Source organism: Channa argus, chromosome 7 (genome assembly GCF_033026475.1).
Source record: "Channa argus isolate prfri chromosome 7, Channa argus male v1.0, whole genome shotgun sequence".
NCBI lineage: Eukaryota > Metazoa > Chordata > Actinopteri > Anabantiformes > Channidae > Channa > Channa argus.
Window position 1 is genome coordinate 5,037,151 of NC_090203.1, and position 21,501 is coordinate 5,058,651.

Sequence of the window (21,501 nt, forward strand, 5' to 3'; positions counted from 1 at the left end):
CCCAGGGGGAATCCACATCTCCACCAGGGGGAAAATGTGTGTGTGTGTGTGGGTTGGACCCAAACAGCAGAGCATCTCCTCCCAAGTTCCTTTTTTGCAGTCAGAAGAAGAAAGGAGGAAGACAGGTTCAGAGGAGTGCGGAGGACTGGGTGTGGGGGTAACGGGGAACGTTTGAAAGCAGGGCAATGAGCAGCATTTCATTTGTCGATCCAAAATGAACATCTCTGGGAGACTGTCCAGAAAATCTGAGAAAGAAGTCAAGGAGTAAGAGCCGACCGGTGTACAACAGCCTTTGTTTAGCTTGCGCAGTATGTCTGTCTGTGGACACATTCGCAGTCAAGTCTCTACAGTATTAGCCTCTGTGTGACAAGCTCAGCCACTGAGACACTTTACATGTAGAGGGTGATGCTTCACAAGTCCACCTACAGTCAGGAGCTACAGAGGTTGTGTATATTCCCTGTCACCCGACTGACATGTCTATTTAAGTGGGTCATAACTTCAGAAACCTTAGACGGCAATTTGTCACCGGTGACTGTTACAGTAAAAGAGCAGAGAAAAACAAACCTGCAATGCAGGCGAAATGGATTGGACTGCTTGAAGGTTTAAAATGTCAACTGTCAAATTTCTCGATGTTCAATTTGGTTCGATAAGAATAAGGTTACAGTTCAGCAGACGATGTCTGATGGGATATATTCATCATTATCGGGTCATTGCAAGGAGCTTCCGTAAGCTCAGGCAGAGAGAGATCGGCTGAGAGGTAGGAAAAGGGTTGGAGAGCGTGAACAGAAGAGATGGAGGAAGAGGAAAATCAAGGGGTACAGACAAAAAGCCATTAGAGCGGATTCGCGCTGGTGAAACTATTCAGAAATGTGTGAAAATGTGACATTAGTAGAGATGTGCTGTATTACCAAAGCTCCACGGTGACGGAGCACTAAACACAGGTTCAGATGCTCCCTGACTGTGTCGTCATAGCAATAGATGAGCAACGAGAGATGGAGGTGGGTGAGAGGTCTGACACGGCTTTGTTTCTTATGCACAAGGAGCAGGAGTGAACTCCCATTTCCACTCATATTCGTCGACTACGCTGAGCAAATGCCTCCATTCGGCCTTTCTTTCTACAGCATGACAGTAAGTGCAATTGAACTCCACTTAAGCAATTTCCTGCAACAGGTGACATTCAAGTAATAATTTAAACCATTTGACTAAACTCATGCTTTTTGGCTTTCCGGAAATCCTTGTTTTAAACAAATTAGGACCGGACATCTTTCCTGTTCACGGGAAGTGATGAAGTTATGATTTTTATGAGGTATTAATATATGACTCTGCGGAAGCCAGTCAGGTGGTCAGTTCACTCATATGATCGTATGGCAGACATTGATTGCCAAAGGTTAACCTCTGACTTTTGCTCTTTTGAAATCAAGAAATCTTTTTTTTTTAATTATTAAAATATTTATTGTAAACAGATGGCCTGTTGAATTACTGTAGAGAATTACTTAGGATGTTTTCTTAATTTATTCCTGTGTGCAGTTCTTTTTTTTTTTTTTTTGCATGGACCTACAGTCAGCATCTACACTCACTGGTCACTTTATTAGGTACGTCTGTAAAATCTAAAACAATATAACACCAGAGCTCTGCCATGAATTCTACGTTTACAATGTTATCAACTGTCAGAAAGGTAATAAAATCATGGCCACCTCAGTCATTTTAAATAGACCAAAACATTGGAACCACCTCTTTTTATAATGCACTCCAGTATGACCCCAATGCCCGCTATGACCTCAATAATAAACAGAGAGTAGAATTGTCAGCCTTCTGACAGTTTCAACTTAAAAACATTTTAACATTGTAAAAGTAGAAGTCATGGCGAAGCTGCTGTATCGTATTACATTAGATTGTACTGGGGTACCTAACAAAGTGGTCACTGAGTGTGGACTGGACGAGTTCAGACACTCAATATGGCACAACATACTGTATGTATTGTGTTCCTGCTTCAGTGACAAAACAATTAACTTAAAATCAGATTTGATTCGTTTTCCATATTGTTCAGGTGAAGAAAGTGATGATCAACTCAAATCCTTGTTTTATTAAATGCATCTTAGCAATTGAGAAGAACTGTTACACCACATTCATGTTGTGGATGAAGTTAAGAAAAGAGGAAAACTACTTTTTCTAATATTCTTTAGCAAAAAACAAAAATCATGGTGGAACAGGCAAAAATCACAGGTTTGTTCTGAGGATCAAAGAACCTGTTTTGAGACACTTTTTGCTGGCGTCCACTGAAAAACAGGATGTCAAACACAATCCCTTTTCATACCTCAGTGAACAAAGTGTAACTGGATAGCATACATTTACAAATGCTGTATCCTCCTCACTGTTAAAACAAATCCCAGAGCAAGCCACTAACAGGTAATACGCAATTAGTTACCATGCGAACGTTCAGCTCCACTGGGAGTGATTAGTGCAACACAGATGTTCAGTGGCGAGACAAAGCATGTGACCCATCTGTGGGCAGACAAGAGGGGGGAGGGAGTTTAGCAGGTGTACTCACCCAAGAGGGAACTCCAGGTAGGTGGGCGAGCAGGCAGGCAGGCATTTGACACCCGTCTAACCACAAGAGGCCTCGCAAGCTGACAGCCGCTGCTTCACGCTGCATGAAAAGTCACCGTTTCACACAGAGAAGCTGGACTGCAGGCGATGCAGGTGCTATTTTTAAGCCGGGGCCTGTTCGAATCGCCTCTGCCTCTCCCCCTTTCCTTCGCTCTCCGGCTTGCATTCAGACTTTGATTCCAAAAAGAGTTTTTCCCCATTTGAAAAGTAATGACACCCTCTCTTAGAGAATTACTAGCAGAGAATTAAATCAAATTATGGGACTCGAGTGTCAAATTTACACTTGGGTTTAGTATTCGCTTTGGTGTCATTTTACTGATAGATTGTGATATTTTGAAGAAGATATTCTTTTCAATTCATACGCTGAAACTGCTTAACTCGCAGCACACATGGCCACCTGGAGACCGCTCTCTAAAATATTGCCACATGTTGCAAATGGTTAATGCTCTGAGTATAATATTCCACAATATAAGAGAAAAGATAACAAATGGTCTGCCACACTCTGGCAGTCTGTCTCTCTCTCTTTTAACCTGTTTTGTTCCACAAGCCCGGAGCACAGCCAGTGCTAGTTGGTTGTGATTTATGTCACAACCAATGGGGGGATACATGCACCTTTTAGACAGTGGCACCAGGCTTGTACCTTCATACTGGTTAATGTTAAGATTGGAAAAAAACAAATAAAAGAACACCGGCTCCCATTTGGTTGTGATGAATGTTTCACAAAGCACGTGAAGTTTGTACTAACTGAGTCGGTCGTCCCACTTCCTGCTCTGCAACAGCAATGTGTCTGAGTTGTGCGTGTGTTTTATGAGTGGTATGAGTTTACTTGTTATGCGAGGTGGTGTGAAGACTTAATGGTCATAAAGATTTAGGATTTGCTTAAAGCAATAAACAATTTACAATGATGTTTTCATTCTCTAAAGCCTTAGAAAAATGCAGGCTAGTAACATTTACTCGGACAGTAAAATGGCAAAGTAGAAAAATTTATGCATATTTTTGACAGGGAACAAAAGAATCAGAGGAGCCTCATCACGTAAGCTCTTGAGAGAAAATGACAAGAAAATATAGAGAAGCTCACATTGCTCTCAGGTTCCTTGTGTTAACAAAAGAGTGTATGTGCTCCCTGACAATTTGGGAAGACTCCTCCGACTTTACGTGTCAGAGTGAATTCACTACTCACACAGTATGCAAAAACATTGAACACGCTGTGGAAGGAGCTTTGTCAATTCTGAGGAAAAGTTATCTCAGGTTAAACAGGATCACGTTATGTTGGTGCTGTGGGTTAAATAGGTCCCGGCTGCTCTTATCCATCCAGAAATGTTAACATCTACCATTTCTGATTGGCTATTATATGTGTGTTTGTATATGATTGGTTGTTTTTTAATTTTTCTTTCCACATCCAACTTTATTTAAATGCCCTTTTACTCTGTCCTTTAACAGACCACGATGAAGGCTACAGGCCCAAATGCGTTGGTCATATAACAATAGAGTTGCTCTGTAATCTGTAAGTGTTTGATCTTTTCAGCTTTTTAACATTTCTAAAAGGCTTGAGTGCAATCACTTCAATTAGCATTTAAAAGAAAAGTAAAATGTTTCCTAAATTTGTATTGTACACTAGTAATTTGACACTTTGACAAAAACTTGCTTGCTGAATGAGAAGATACAAAGAAAAGTTAAGACAAATCAAACCGTACGTCTGAAAACACACAAATGAATACATATGTATGAGTCCAAGCAAAAACCAAAAAAAAAAATAAATAATTGCAATTGCCCTGAACCATTTTTTTGGCTTCATACAAAAAAGAAAATTTGCATGTTCCCCAAATCTTAGTCCTTTATGCTGTTGTTTTGTCGTTAATTTAATGGAATTGCACAGTCACTGTGGTACTGCATTAGGAGCACATGCAGCACAGATGTACACACACTCACAGAGGCAGAGTCCTGCACGTGCAGAAGGGGTTCTGTGTGGAATGAGAAGCTGAAAGAGCCGCCTTTAATACACACATCAGCATGCACGCATGCATCTTTTACCCTGTCGCACATCAGGTGTCCGTGTAAAGTCAGAGCTCACGCAGAGCACACACACACACACACACACACACGTTATTGTGCTGTATATGCGCACAGACTGTGCTGCACACTGAGGAAAAGGGTGTGTGGCTCCTCTTCGCCTTGTCAACAGGATGAGGAGCAGGGAGAAGCTGGGGCATTAGTCTCCTCGGGGCTGGCTCTGGGATTTCCTCCAGAGGACAGAATAGGAAAATACAACACCATATAAATAGATTCTCCCTGCTCAAAATACTGATATGGCCTCCGCGGAGAGGGGTGAAGGGGGGAGCCAAGACGAGATTTGCATTGAGTTCCCTGCTTTTAGTGCTCTCGGTGTGTTTGCTTTAATCCACGTGGATCTTAGTGCTTTATTGTGTTTTTCTGCCGCCTCCCACAGGGCAACAATAATATTAATAAAGGTTCTTGATGCAGCGTAATTTGTTGATGGGGGTTACTTTTGTATTGTAGATTCAATGCCTGTGAATAGCACCCTGTTTGTGAATGTTTTATGGCTGTAATTTCGGAATTTTACACTTCGCGGCTGTGTGTTTGCATGTGTGTGAATACCCGCCATGTACGGTAAGTGTTTCTCCAGCAGGTCGGCTGGCTGAAAGGCTGAAACTCATTGTCCTCTCTCCCCCACTGTGGTGCCTGCAGGGTGGAAAGGAGCCAGCCAGTCTGCCCACCATACAAACTACAGCTGGAAGAGTGTCTGTCTGCCGAGCAGGTGCCCACCCCTGAGCTCATCCAGGGCTACGTCAAGAAGGTAGGGCTGCTTCACCGATGCCAAAGCTGAGGGTTTTGTTAGTTTGTGCCCAGCAGGTAGGCAAAATCCAGGGAGGGAAGGCAGGAGGAAGAGATGAATACAGAGCACCTGTTCTGCCTTTTATTCCCTAAAAAGATGTAGGTACATATTCCAACATAAAATAATGAGTCACAACATTCAAAGCAAACATAGAAGAGCATAGACTGACATGTGATGTCAGTCCAGTATGCAAGCAATACAGAAATCAGTCTGTGCAGGTTCAGAAAACCCATTGTTTGTATTTTAGTGAATAAAGCACACGGGTAAACCTGCTAGCAAGCTCACTGCTGGCAGAATGCAAGCTTTTAATAGCAACTTGTCACTGAATGCTTGAAGCATAGTCACCAAAAAAGTACGTCGTGTTGGAGGAGTGACAAATAGGGATTTTTTATTTATTTTCTGTTAATGTAATTGCCACTTTAGAGCATAATAAAAAATCATAGAGGAGGTGACACAGTGTGTGTATTTCAGGAGATGTCAGGTATAAATTAGTGATACGTTTTTTGATTTTGTTGTGATTCCTCTAATGTGGGAAGCTACTGTATGACGAGTTTCTAGGTTTGCAGAACAGTTTCTCTTTCACATGTGAAGCTTTTGCCCACTCGAGCCGAGTAGCCAACGCACTCTAGCTTTAAACTTCAGGAAATCATAGTTTTTACACACCAAAGATCCTACACTTCAAATTTGCCACATTAGTGTTTCACTGGCCGCAGTTTATCGTGTCAAATCTGGGGTAAATGTCGGGCAAAACAGCAAAACATAGTGATGGGATCAGATTAGAGACATTCAAATGTCGGCTGCAGACTGAAAAACCCAAATATTTAAGCCAGATCCAAAATGGTCAACTTGATGAACGGAAACCGAGAAAGAACAAAAACAGCATATGATGCAGACACTAAATAAGCCTCAGGTTGCACAAAGTGGAAATCAAGTTCAGTACAAAAGGGCATGAAAGTTATATTAAGCACTTGACGAAAAGCACAGAGTTCATAAAGTGAAAAAAAAGAAATCACTCTTGACTTCACCTGGAATTTAACATTAGTATAATGTGCGTATTAAAATCCAGCATTTTTCCTCCAAGTAGCATCTAAATCCATGTACGTGACGTATCAGAGCTCCTGTTAATTAGCAAATGTCACGGCCCTGACATTTCTATATTTTGAACAAAATCCAGAGATGTGAAAAAACCTCCTGTGATGTAACAATGAGTTGGCTCTGCAGTGCATGTCACTGGTGGGACTGTAGATGAACACTCCCTGCTCGTCGCCGGGATTCAAGCCTCCTGCCTAATCTGTACATTACCGACCGTTATGCCGGCCCTTGAAGCCCCACTCCTCCACCTTACTGTGCATTTTGCCCTTCGATTAGTCATGCAACCGCAGTCCTGTAGGACCTCATTACTGTTGGTTATCATTTTAATCTAGCGAGCTGGTACAGGCTTGCTGGAGGAGGAGGAGGAGGAGGCCATGCTGGAAAAATCTATTAAAAAGGAAGTGGACATGGATGAGCGGTAGGGGAGTGAGCGGGGTCCATTCCCTTGGTTTCTTTCTCTTTGTTCTTCATCTCTGTTTTTTTTTCCTCTCTCATTTTTTTCCCCTCTCATGTCCTCAGTGTTTCAGTCCCTGTCATTATCCCTTCTGCCTCTCCTTCTGTCATCTCTCCCCTCTCTTTTTCTGCCTAGCTCGATCTCTCTCTCCAGGGTTTTCATCTTGACCTTCAGACACCTCCTCCTGGTGCCACTTTAATAACTTACGGTGGAAATAGGAAATGTCGTCTCAAGTCAAAATTGAAATGGGTTTTTCACCACAGGCAGTTGATATTCTGGTAGGGAAGCTGCTTCCAGTAAAAATTTGATCAAGTTTGTGCTTGTTACCATATCGGTTAATGAAGAGAAATCATATAATGCGAAGTTTCTTTATTGACCTCGAAACCTCATTTTCTTGACCTGAGGTGGTGCCTTCTGAGCCTTTGCAACTTATCTGTTCATTTACATTTAGGAGTTGATAACTACTTATCTTTATCTTACATTTATTCTCCTATTCCTTGTTAGATACTGCCAACAATACATCGACTAGCTGTATCTAAAAGTTATTCGCATTTTCAGTCAATGTCTTAAAGGACGCCTTCACTGAGTCTTTTGGCAGTACATGTAAATGAATGCCATTAAACTTCACTCTGACTTTATTATTAATTATTAAAATATCTCCCTATTTCTAGCTGTAAAATGACATCAGTTGGAGGAACCTTCAATTTAGATTATGTCCTTTTGTTGCTCTCACTGTGGTGGTTGTAATCATGGTCAACCTGCTTTTCTAGAGCTCCTCCAGATCATCTGAACTCCTAATAATGAAAAACATTTTCAGTTTTTCAGTAAAAGCAGAGAGATGTTTAACAGCATTAATATAAATTTACACCCGAAAGTAAAAATTGGTGAAGTTGCCCTTTAACGTCCAGTTTTTACTTTACTTGACGCCTTTTGGATGGTTTAGTAAAGGTTGTGAAAAAGTATTTTATTCCACACTTTCTTTCAGTTCATGTTATACTGTATGTTTTTTATCTTCAGCAGGATTTTATTTTAAGCTATTCAGTGGTTTTTATCGGGGGAAATAATTAAACTCTAGATCATCTTATTCATATTAATTAATGCATCACTTGCCCCAATAGCTTTGGCATTCAAGGGATGGTAAGGTTTGTTGTCTGTCCACAAACGTTTTTTCAGATATTGAGGAACCTATCAATACATTTCTTTTAGGACAACCCTGAATCTGACACATTTTTTCTTTTCATTTATTAATATTAAAGTGTATAAGCAAGTATTGAAATGCTTTTCTCAAAATGTTGACTTTTTTAAAGCATAAAATATGGATTTTTTTCTTTTAATCTAACATCATTGTTCAGTTTGGTTGGAGCGGCTGTGCCTCATAGAGCAGGTTGTGCACCAATCACAACTTGACATATCTCAAATCTTTAGATATTCAAGTTCCAACGAGAAAAAAATCCTTTTGTGCATATTATATTGTGACCACACATGGAGCTAATGTTGGCATTATACTTATATATGTACTCTTTAGTTTTTCTACTCATATCCAAATATATTTGTGGCTTATCAGAAATATTGGTGATTCTTTGGGCGAACATAAGTCTCAAGAAAAATAAATGTAATCTGAAGGGATTTAATAAAATAAAAATATTTGTACTTAAAAAAAGTTCAACCTCTATAGCCGCTATTTGAATCCTCCATCCTATCAACTGCACCAACATTAGCCACTCAAAGCCATTCATCTCTCTCTCACTGCCTGCATTGCCGTTTAATGAGAACCAAGAGTTGCTTTCTTTTATCTCAGCAATTCCATTTCAACATATTGGTATGGGGAATATGTGGAAGAACGCAGAGAGCGTTCACTGATATTAAACAATATGGCTGGAAACAATGTGACTGTTTTCCAATTTAATTTCATACTGAATAACCTGCAATTTGATTAGATTTTTAATCGCTTCCCTGACTCTGACTTGGGATAGAGATGGGCATCGTCTTGCCTGGGTTGGTGGGTGGCTTGGTGGTAGGGGGGGTTTGGGTTGAAAAAAGTGGAGAATGGCGTCATTAACATTCTCTGACAGTTAACGTTTCAATCTCAAGCTCCGTGCCATAACACAAATATTGACAGGAAATGCCAGCCGACAATAAAGAGACAGAAAGTGGAGCACACGAATTGGGATGCGGCCCAGGACCAACTAGGTTTGCGGCCGCTCCAGTCTAATGAACTGGAGAAGCTGCGGGGAAGGGATGAGGAGAAATGGGGGCGAAGAAAAAAAAACAATCAGCCAGCAGATGCAGAGGAAAAATAGTGGTGGAAAAACTTCTAAATAATTGATCTGAAACTAATTCTGAATGTTTGGTCTCAGTTTGAGTTCTCCTGGGAAATAACTCACATACTGTATATTCTGCTTCCTATTTTTATCAGCATTTTGGCATTTTCCTCTAAACCCCGCTCATTGCATCGCCAGCAGAAGCTTCCCACCCTCAAAATCCGACAGTATCAAATATAGAGCTGCAAAGGTCATTTTAATCAATGATTAGTCTTTTGGCAAGCAATCATATCATATCATTGCTCTTGTTATTGTCTTTCTAGCTTTTAACTTTTTTTTAATCATTGTTATTATTATTGCTCACAACAGCAGATCCAGGATGCTGCTGACCAGGGGGTGTTGTTCGTGGGATTTGTCCAGGAACCCTATGGGGCTCCATGCACCAGGATCAGAGAACCAGACACCCCCTCCCTTTCCCTGCATTCCAGTCCCAGCTCTGTTCTCGGTTCTCTGGGCAGCTGCAGCCCCTCGAACCCCTCAAGCCCCAGAAACATCCCAGGACCTGGAGCTGAAGCTAAAAAAGCGAACAAAGATGACAATGAGGAAGGAGCCTCGTGCAAGACCGGCGATGAAACGAGTCGGGAGGAGAATCAAAGCGTCCACACTGGGAACCCTTCAGTGAGTGAGGTGGAGGACAGTCAGGACAAGGTCTCATCTGTGGCATCTCCAATATCAGACAGAGATCTGGAGAACAGTGAGGAGCTGAAGGAGGAGGACTCACCATGTCACAATAACAACAAAGACGGTGGCACAGAGATAAAGGGGAGGCAGAGTTACCGGGTGAGGAGAGGCGATGGTGAGTGGTCTCCATGGTTACCATTATAAACTCTAACCAAGATTGAAACGATGTGTTAAGCAGACACCATGAAAATTAGGACTGTAGCGCTTAAATGCTGCCACAAAAGACTGGATTTTGATGTTCGTGTGAACTGATTCTTTAAAAGAAAAGTGCACTATTTGGCCCAGTCAGTGGGCTGTAATTAAAAGGTCAAATTTTAAACTTCGTGAGGCTTGAAAGGTTGACAATACTCTCGGCTCTAAACAACATTAGACCTGCTGCTGTTGCTTCTGCTGCTGCTGCTGCCGCCACACAAATCCAGCCATTCTTTCAAATAACCAAGAGAAGACCGATGGGAAATGATAATTAAGATAATTAAAGGTCAAAACTCCAAACAGTGAAAAGCTGAAACTGGTGCACTAATCAATGCTCAACGCTGATGAAACTCCCGCCTCCTTTATAGACAATGGATGCATGTTATTTTATTCTTTTATGGCTTTTAAACAAGTGAGCTGATCATTTTTGCTTTTCTGTGCCGCACGTTTTCCGCAGGCTAAATGAGCTGAGGATTAAATCCTGCACTCAAGGGCATCCACTGTGAACTATGGCTTCTTGTGCCACGTTTTCACAGAAATTTAAGCTTCTAATCTTTAGCCGATACCTGTCATATATGTGTAACTTTGTTTTTCCGTCTCTCTTCGTTCTCTACCTTTTGGCTGTTTAACCACGGACCCTCCCGAAACACTTGGCAACAGTGGAGGTGTCATTTCTTGCTATTGCCTCAATGTTACACAACAATGTGCTGCCTTGGGATATAATCCCCTCTATCCGTTACACAGAGGGAATCATCTTATAGCTGTGGTGCATACAAATTCACGGTCGCACTCAGCTGATGAAGCGGAGAGAGCCTGTGAAATTCACCACAACACTTTTGTCATTTTTTTTTTCTTTTCCCCCCACAAGCTGCGCATTTCATGGCTCGCTTTCTGTCTTCCAAGAAACCGAGCCATACGTATCTGCACCTTCATTATTCATGATAGCCCCTGTTTCTATGGGAATGGTGTTGAAATTAGCACAGACATTTATAGTTTCAGCTTTATTTGAGCATTTTGGATTAGCAGATAGAGAGACACCCACCACCCTCGTCTCTCCACCGGCTCTCATCGTCTAACAGAATCTATTTGTGATATGTGTCAATGCAATGTGGGAACTGCATTAGACGCGGATCCCAGTGGGAGTGTTAACATTTGTGTGTTTGGGTCTGTGCGAACAAAGTGATTAGTTTTAAAGTAGCTAATGCCAGGTGTGATTAATGTACTCTTTGTGTGCAGACCTCACCATCCTTTGGGTTGTGTGAGTCCTTAGGTATAGGACACATTTGGCATCACGGCGCACCACAGCTCTCTGGTCCATCTGGGCCTCCCCACAGTGCATTTTGCAGTGAGATAATCCCCCACTGTCTCATCCTCTACCTCCCTCAGCTTCACAGCTCTCTCTCAACCCCCACGTTCATCCCCCCCCCCGAATCTCTGCTACAATGCCAACAGCGCCAGTGTAGCAGCCAGCTGGGGTGGTAAGGGAGGCTGCCAAGAGCCCGTGTCCCTCTCTAATAATGCCCAGTCTGCCGAAGAGGCGCAGGAGTCTTGGCTGCTGCTGCCTTGTCCATGCTAATCCTTAGATCTTGAGGTGAACACCTCGCAAGTGTTGGCAGTAAAGCTGGTGCAAGTCTGCAGCTTACAGTTGATAGAAGAACACTATCCCTAAGACTGGAGCTCTGGATAGAAAATCAGCTCATAAGTTTAAAGTCTCAAATGCTTGGATGGTTTGAGCGACAGGGATTGTGGTTGAAGACCGCACGAAAAGTTAGGCGTGGTTGTGACGGCTGCACAACAACGGCTAGATAATACAAGTCATTTCAAATACAGTTTGCATGAGCAGAAACGTTTTGAGAAAGGAATAAACACCTGGGTTACATTTTATGAGCATACTTGGATCCGTGGTTTTAGTAGATAAAAACCCAGCAACAGGGGTCATGCATTCTGTAAACCCACCCATCCAGACTTACCTCCTTGTATTTGCACTGCAAAAAATGCAAATGACTATATTTGAAATCGAAGTTTTTCGAATTAGACTGTGTGCAGTGAATGTCATGACAAGGTCACCTGGAAACTAATAACATATTTGCATGATGCTAAAATGCACTGATTGAGTTTCTTGTCATTATAACAGTTAACTTAAACATATAATGAGCTTTATCAGATGTGTACTGTAATGGTGATACATATACAATATGCCTACAACCTTTAACACTCTGGACAAGGCATCTTTTTTGCTGTTTTCTCCTCTGATGGGATCCATAGCTACAGTAGCATCTCACATTGTAAAAACAGACACTGAAATAATGACACGTTGAAAAGCCACGGTGCTAAGGTCACGCCAGGGCTACTGCTGCCAAGCTCATCCTCTGGACAGATAAGCCTTTTGAAGCAAATTGCTTTCAGCATCCTAACTTTGCTCATGCGCTCATTTCCTTGTTAGCTGGTCCTGCCAATGGCAAGGGTCAGGTTAGCTGTACAGATTTTATTCTGAAAGGCTTAGCTGTTGTCTGTTGATGTGATGAGTTCATGTGATTAGGTTCAAAGGACTTTGGCATGCTTTTTTGGTGTGTGTGTGTGTGTGTGTGTGTGTGTGTGTGTGTGTGTGTGTGTGTGTGTGTGTGTGTGTGTGTGTGTGTGTGTGTGTGAGTATACAACACAAAGATAAACCACTGCTGTATATATTAAATTATTGGGGACATGTAATCTGATTTTACCACCATTTAGTTTAAAACGGCCCACAATAATTCTCAGAAACATCAATAAAGCAATTGATCAGGAACAATACTTGGCCATAAGATGACATTTTGAGCTTTCAAATTCTTGTCATAAAACCAAGAAGTGAATAACACAGCAGTAAGAGTGTTACCACTTGTACTGGTGAGGATCTTGACAGGACTTTAGTTTTGGAGATTTTTATTATTTACTTAAGTAGTTTGTTAAAGACCAAAGATTACTTATTTGTATGCTCTTTCTCACAATACAGTATCTGGTATTCAGGTAAGTTTATTCATGGAGAAAACAAAATTGTTTTGTAACACAGCTTATTATAGTGAATATGTAACTGATTCACACTGTCATTTTTTTCAACTTTTGTATCCATGTTGGGCTCATTAATGCTACAAAAGCATATATTAATCCTGTAGTCCTCTTTGAGATTCCCACATTGTACGGCAGAGTGCCAACCGTCATCGACTCTCATTTGATATCAACAAAATGCTTAGTGTGCAGCCATGCAATTCAAACGTCAAAACAGCCGACGCTTTGACATTTGAATTGCAATGAGAGTTGTACTGGTTAGAAACAAAGAACATCTCACGTGATTTTCTTTCCTCTTTATGATGCACTGCCACTGTGGCAACTTGCTGAATTATTATGGCCTATGTTTTTTTTTATATTATTTAACGGATGCGTCGATTTAATAGGAGTTCGTTTTTCTTTTTTCTTGACTCCTGAATACCAATACAATACTGGTTTGGATGAACAAACCAGTTGACTTTTTCATGCCTAAATTGTATCCAAATAAATTCCTCGTATCTTTTGGTATTGCCCCGTTTGCCTTTGCTGACGCTGCCATCCGTGGCTTCTCTCCTGCTTAACTCCTGTGAACGCAGCAACACCAAAGAGACGTTTATAGACCCCTACGGTTTCTCCAGACCAAATAAAGGTTCGAAAACGAGCTGCCAGCCCATCCGCCTGAATTACAGTTGCCTTGGTGCCATAATCACGGCATAATTAGACTATAATGAAATATAATGCATGGGAAACTCTTAGCTATTACACAGACAACAGCTAATATTGCCAGAAAGATAGAAGCCGGGCAGCGTGTTTCTCGTTAGTGGCTGTTGTTTTATGTCAAACAGTTATAAATGACACATCTGACCAACCTCTATAAAAGTGCCACAAATCGAATAATCTGTGTCAAATATGGTGTAATGTTGTTACTTATCTAATTACACTGTGATTACAGAAATTTAGAGCTGTGAACCCACAGCTTTCACTGCTTTTCTAAATCAGTTAGTGTGCATGACACAATTTTTCTTCGTGTCCTGCCTGAAGCTCGCTGAGATACAGAAAGAATTCACGAGGACAAACTGCAGTGATACATCATCCCGGGCTTGTGCACATAAGCTGTAAGCCAGTTAATATGATGCAGATCGCTACAGAATCATTCCCAGTGAAGAAATGGGTTGTTTTGGCACATCGGAGGCATGTTGAATGGGAAGTAATTTCATTGTCATGTGTTATCCAAGATTTGTTTGCCATATTGTCCTTGTTGTAACAGGGGTAACATAGGGAAGACGAAGGGAGGGTGTGTGAACGTTCCGCTGTGATTCGACTTTTCTCAAGAGTGACAAATGACAAGATTTAGGGAATTTGGTGGCCAGCTGTCATATCAGTCAGACAAGCCAGACAAGAAATGGTTATAAATGATTCATTCTTCCTGGGTGTCTGCCGGACGGATGGACGGACACAAGAACCAAATAGACTGAGCCATGACTCCCTCCCCAACCACTCCTACCCCATGCCAAAATGTGTGTAAGAGTGTGTGTGTGTGTGTGTGTTTGTGTGCGTGGGTGGATGGGTGGGTGGCAGTGTTGCACATTCTGCTCATCCATCTGGTTCACTTGGGGAATGACAGTTCGACATTTGCATCCCAAAGAAAGGGAAAATGTTAGCAGGCTCGATTTGAATTGCTTTCTGCCCAACTGAACCCTGCTCACATCTCATGTTTTGTGTTTTTTTTTATTTTTTTTTTTTACAAAGAAAGTCCTTCACTCACTCACATCACAACAAATAAAACTCTTGCCACTTTGATTTGATAAGATGTGTGCAAAGTGCAGTGACATACGTACTGTGGGCAAATTCCCAGAGTGCTTTATTCCTCACGAGACCTGTTTTATTATGCATACAGTAAATCTGCTTGATGTACACAACAGTGGGGGAGCTTTAATGCAATTTTTGAGGTTATACTATGAATTAACGTGGTCATAATGAAACAGTCTCTTTTAAGGTATGCATCAGCAGAGTTGCACCACCTCTGGAAAACATTAAGAGGAATACGGGGACGACTTGTCGCATAAATATGATCAAATTGCTTTTGATCCGCCTCATGTTTGTTGTTCGAACACAGACAGTGGAAAAGAGAGGCAAATCTCATCTTGCATTACTGTTACAGTTTTTGTCTATTTTGCACCTGCCAGGTGGAACTTTCGTTCATAATATGATAATAATGTTTAGGTTTTTATTTACAGTGTCTTACACACAAACACGTCCTCTTATAATAGGTTGTAAAACACAAGAAATTAATACAAAGCTGTGTCACATCTGCAAATGAAAAATAGTTTCAATGTTGATACATAATAAGATTTTCAGAAAGTGCGTGTCCACAATTGCTGTATAAACATTTATTCTTTATAAAGGAGATTATAAAATATAAAAACCCAGGACTAAATATTGTACAATTACTGTTTTGAGACAGAGAAAGGAACACAAATGTCAAATCCAACCACAAAGTCAAATTTGTCGGAAGGTCTCAGCTACTTAACTGTATTTTTTATTAGTTTAAACCTCATATTTCACTTTGAACAGTTTCCGAAGCTCAGCTTTTGTTATATTTCCAAGGACACATGTAAATTTCTCTACTATAGTTGGATATTATCTTTATCTGTCAAAATTTCATCTCCTACAGTAGCTAATTCGCAACAGGACAAGAAAATCTGGAAAACAAGAAAGCACATAAATTGTCGTTTGCTGTTGCTGATGGCTGATGAGCACAAACACTGTGGCCAGCTTTTCTTAGCCAAGAAGCTTGTTGACTATCCACACTTTGGCTTTGTGTTCCTGGTTGCTTATCTCACAGGAAATAAATGTACTTCCAATAAAGTTATTACCACTTCATCGCAGTCACAGGAAAATAAGTTCTCCAAAAGTCAGAAGTCCCTAAAGTGAAGAGCATTTAGTGTGTATCATATTGCAACTTCATATTGCAGATAGCTTGCATTGCAAAAAAAAAAGGAAACTCTGAAGCCTCTTATCTGATTATTTACTGAACAGGGGCTGGTAACTTCTGACAGCTGAGCAGAGGAAAAGAACCCCCACGGACAAAGTTTAAATTTCACTTTGCATTGTGGCCACTGTACAGCAGTGGTTCAGTAAAATGTGGGACTTAACTCAACGAGAGTTTTGTTGTCTACAGGGGTGGAACTGCTCGCGTTCTACAACCACCCGCCAGTCCGAGAGGGCCATGTGAAGTACTACACTGTCAAAGTGCCACTTCGGGTTCAGAACTGCGACGAGGGCGTCAAGGGTGTGGAGGCCAACTGGCTGGATCACATGACGCAGCACTTCAACAATGGAGCCTCGCTGGTCGATGGATACTTTCACCTGGGCAACGTGAATGGTAAGCAAGTGGGACGCGCTGTCACTGACGAAAACAGAGGTCGTGGTGGTGATTAGTGAATGAAGCTCAGTGTAATTTTACTATCCTACTATGCACTAAATATAGAAACATTACAATCCCAGGTTTTAATGTACAATAATGCAAATTTTGAACGACACATAAACATTGGATGGATTTCCATCACTTTCAATTCGTACTTTGTCCAAAACACCAAACACCCACTACTAAACTAATTAAATACTGCAATCACCTATAAGCATTAACCAGAACATTCACTGATGTTTGACACATGTAAGATTTTACTTCAGAGTCATTTGCACCTCAGTTTTCATCATTTAAAACCAACCAAACTTTACTAAAGACATTAAATGATCTGTTTAGTGGTAGCATGACAGCATGCTAATTGGACTGCATCTACAGTTAGAACAACGGCAACATCAAGTACGTTATAGTACAGTAAACCTAGTTTTGCTCAGCGGAGGGAGAAACATGATACAGACAGTAGAGTTGCACTGCAGAACATTGCATCTCTTTCCAAATGGTGGAAGGGTGAACTCTCCAACACTGTGCAGTGAGGCTGACATAATAAGTCTTCATTTGCTGGGGATGCTTTAGAAAACGGGAGTTCTTGGAAGTGTTTGCTATCCTCTTGAAAACTATTTCATGTACGGCTCTTCCTCTTCCATCAGATCCCGGCAGCGCTGCACTTCACCCTGACACTGGAGAAATAAGCCAACCAGAGTAAATAAGAGTCATAATTCATTAATCTGGGAAAGTGAACGCCTCAGCAAGTCTGAAACACAGATAATTAACCTGATAACAAATTAGTGCCTCCCTGCATATTTTATGTCCTGAGAATGGAGTAATGAAGTGTATTATTATGATTCCGTTTTTTTCTGCCTATTAGGATCCTCGAACATATTTTGCATTTTTCATGCGCTGCTAAGATATGCGTGTCTGGAACAGTGAAATTACTGGGTAGGAGAGGAGGCATTATGAAACGCCCTTGCCCTTCACTGTCTTATAGGACTGAAATCAGCACACAGCTCAAGCTCAACCGCTTTGGAAAACAGACAACTTTACGGTGAGGTGAATGCTGTTCTTTGTGGATTTTTTTCCGGTCTCTGGAGAAAAGCTGGCAATATGACATCAAAGAGGCATCCCATTTGTTGTTATAAGCTAATTACATCAAACAGCCGTGGAGCTCGGGGCTTTAGAATCAGTATCCATTCCTGTCGGCTCCATATTTAGCTGCTTCTTTGAAACGAGTTTCTGAATTCGTGATGAGACACTCAACACGAAGCAGGAGACCATCGCAACCTCATAAACATCAAGGACATGTTTGACAGAAAAACAACACACTTAAAGGACCTGGGCTGACAGACATGCATTTGGATGGAAGATGGTGGTGACAGTGACGGCCTTGTTTTAGGATACAGAGCCGACAGTGTGCTTTAGCTTGTTAACTACTGACAGATGCATGGGAGGTTTAATGGGTGTAATTGTGCTTTATTTCTAAAACTGACCGTCCTGTGTCTTATTATACACCTAAAGAGTGGATACAACCACAGAATCGAAGTGACATTATTGTACCTTTAGGGGTGCAAGTGCTTGTCACTGGGGCTGGAGGGATTGTGGATTGTATGTTGGGGGATAGAAATGGACTCCCACTGTACCCCTAATGTGAGAGTAAATGGGTGGACAAAAAATTTGAAATCACGTTTTGCTTTGGACGGGGTTTAGTCAGGTTAGGATAAAAAGCTTTACTGTAATTGTAAATGTTTAGAACTATAAAACAGACTACGCCAGTCCATTTATTCTAATTTAAGGTGCTATAATACACTAAAATGTTGACGTTGGTTCCAGTTTCGAGTCAAGTCAGGCAACCAAACTCTCAGGATTTGGTTAGTTTAAGTGGAAAAATGCAGCCTGATCTATTCTTTATGCTGAGCATCCCCGCTTTTTAATGCAGGTGTCAGCTGTCTGTCACTCAGTGTTTGGTGGAAATCTCAACAACTCTCAGACATATTACCATGAAATTTGGTGCAGACACACCAGAAAAGGATCTCTTGACTTTTGCTCTAGCACCTCTGGGAGGTTGACATTTGTGATTCGGCACGATGAAAGAACCACAGCATGCTGATATTAGGTTTAGCTCAAAGCCCCACTGCACCTCACAGAGCTGTTTGCGTGGTTCGGCGATGCCTTGCCGCACAATAAGTGGGAGATGGCTGGAAAACCTTCAGCTCTCACTAACAAGCAAATCAACTGAAGGAGGATTGTGGGTCCTGCTGGTAATAATCGCAGATGTTCTGTTCAATATCCTGCAAACCATCCAGATTAGAACGATTTAAGAAGTTCCAATACTGTGTAATCTCCCATAGATCACATTTGGCATTTTTGAAAACACATTTTTATCTCACTTACCTAGACAACGGTTACATTAAAAAGATATTTCACTGCCGTTGTCCAGCACCAAACCACATACATGAATAGTTATTCATAATAACTCTATTGTTATGCAGAGACCATAATTTAGTAATTGAATAAAATTGATTATTCATGCAACGGAGAGCTTTTGAGGCCTGTATATTAAAGCAATATAATATAGAATATATTTGAAACCTCTCAAGCAGATACATCAATACATAAGCTAATACGTATAATGCACTTTATTGTCCCGATGTGTTTGCCACATCTACATTAAAGAATATTTAAAAATAGTGCATGAATTGAATGCCCCTTTAAAATAATATTTAAAATCCATGAAAATACTCATTTGTTAGGTTTATACCTGTGATTGTCGAGTTCACAGATTAGCTTTCCTGATGTTCAGGAGCCACGGCTCATGTTTGTGCAGTCAGTCTGCTTCCTGGCCTTTTCTTACATACTAGGCTACCTTTCTTTTGTCTCTTTGCCATGGTCCAGAGAGATGCACTCGTCCACACAAACACACAACGTGTCTCCAGGCTCCTACTAAAGATGGGTTTCCATGGTGAAGTTAGATGTGAAAACATTAGGGGGGCATTGTATGCATACGCATGTGTTTGTGTGCAGTTGTGTGTGTGTGTGTGTGTGTAATGGATTGCTAGGTGTGTGTAAGTTCTCTTCGGTGTGGCAGCAGCGTTTTGCCGTAAGCAAACACCTCGCCCGAGCCACAGGGTCAGATATTAAAATGATATTGAATTTACAGATCCTAAACTGCAGCAGGCCCCCACTGTCATAAGCCACACATTAAAGATTCATACACACGGCTTGCAAACACACACACACACAGACTTGAATATACAGTACAATGCAATATCCATGTTTACTGTACCTACAAAAGAAACACAAATGCAACCATTTGAACAGATATGTACACACACTGCACACACGTAGTTTCATAGTAGCTCCTAGGTGCAGGGTTGGGGGATTGAGTTTGTTTACTAAAAAAACTGACAGTAATGGTGTTGACGGGGAGTTTGCCTTTGTTACTCGTATAGCTCAAGCTATCTCCCAACTCACAATGAGGATTTGTAGCCCGGTTGTGAGACATTGAGCTATTCATATGCATGACAGTCAGCCCTCACTGGTTTCTAAATTTGGGCAAAGTCAATAGAGGGGGAAAACAGGGGGAGGTGGAGAGCGAGAGAGATGCAGGGAATATGAAATTCCAAGTTTTTTTTTCATTACTGTCAAAAGAAATGAAACAATGTGCAAGAGTTTTCCTGATGCAAAAATTGACAAGTGGCAGAAATACAAGCCCTGAGATGTCTGTGCATGTGGTTGTGTACTCAGGAGCCTACATGACGCACATATTTTTATGTGGCGAATGTTCAGCGTGTAGGTTTCACTAACATGTTTCCCTTTAAGCCTTTGAGCTGCAGTCACGAGAAGGGTTGGAAGTTTCCCACCACACATTTTTCTCGTACTTTTAATAATTTCGGTTAAAGTGCACAACACATATCAGCTGCTAAATCACTGTTCGGCAGCGCAGCTTAGCAGTCAACGGAAGAAAACACGACTCTCGACTTTAAATCGCTGCTAATATTTGGTGCAGAGTCAGCTTCACTGCTCCCTACTGTCAGGCCACGTTGCAAGGTACCCTGCTGCTGTCATTGTGTGCGTGAACGATGAATTAAGGGGGCTGCGCACGTGCAGTCCATTAACTGTGTTTTGCAGGGAAGGATGCTCCTCTGGAAATTGTTTTTTACAAATGACCCTGTCTCCTAATAATGATGTTTCTATATAACTATATTGCAAACTTATTACATTGTAAGTACACTGTATGTTAACGAGCAAATCAGCTGCAGCTATTTCAAAGAGATTTTAGCCTTATATCCTCTGAATTCATACCAAAAAACTAGGACAATTCATTCGTTAATATCCCCCAGTATTCAGCTCCCTCATTACCAGCTGAAGCCTGCCTGGTAACCCACAGGTAGTTGCCGTCCAGCTGCCAAATCTTTGGCTACACAGTGAAGAGCCACATCTAGTCCGCACATATTAGAGCTTTCATGCCTTTCTCTCTTTCTTTTTCCATCCCTCTCTCTGGAAGCCCTCTCATCCTGTTTGAAATATAGATAAGCTGTCAGCGGCCTGTCTCCAGCTCTCTGAGCCAGTGCCTTGCACGCATGTTGAAATCATGTGAGCAAGCATAACCCAGAGCAGGCTCACGTTCCTGGCAGCGGTCAGCTGGACTTGAACACACAAATGGGGATCTGTGAAAGTGCAATGCACTTGTGAGCACAAGGTGCACATCCACCCATTCGTTGTCTGTGGCATTTATCCTGTGCCGCTGTCGCTGCATGGGCAGTGACTGCACATCCCAGATGTCACTGGGTGGGCTACACCCTTGCCAATTGATCACAGCTGACAGACAGCCATTCACCCATTCACACCCTCAGGGACTAGA

The 21,501-nt window shown here is 41.5% G+C and overlaps 1 protein-coding gene across 2 annotated transcripts in view; it reads left to right on the forward strand.

Moving 5' to 3' along the window:
* The window catches only part of LOC137131099 (raftlin-like), an 82,896-nt gene that overhangs the window by 41,894 nt on the left and 19,501 nt on the right, over positions 1-21,501 (forward strand). Inside the window, exons 4-6 of one of the 2 annotated variants that reach the window (XM_067511926.1) lie at positions 5,314-5,422; positions 9,638-10,124; positions 16,401-16,604. In XM_067511926.1, coding sequence (XP_067368027.1) covers positions 5,314-5,422; positions 9,638-10,124; positions 16,401-16,604 — 800 coding nt within the window. The remainder of the gene's footprint in view (positions 1-5,313; positions 5,423-9,637; positions 10,125-16,400; positions 16,605-21,501) is intronic. The other variant, XM_067511927.1, reaches the window with a different exon arrangement.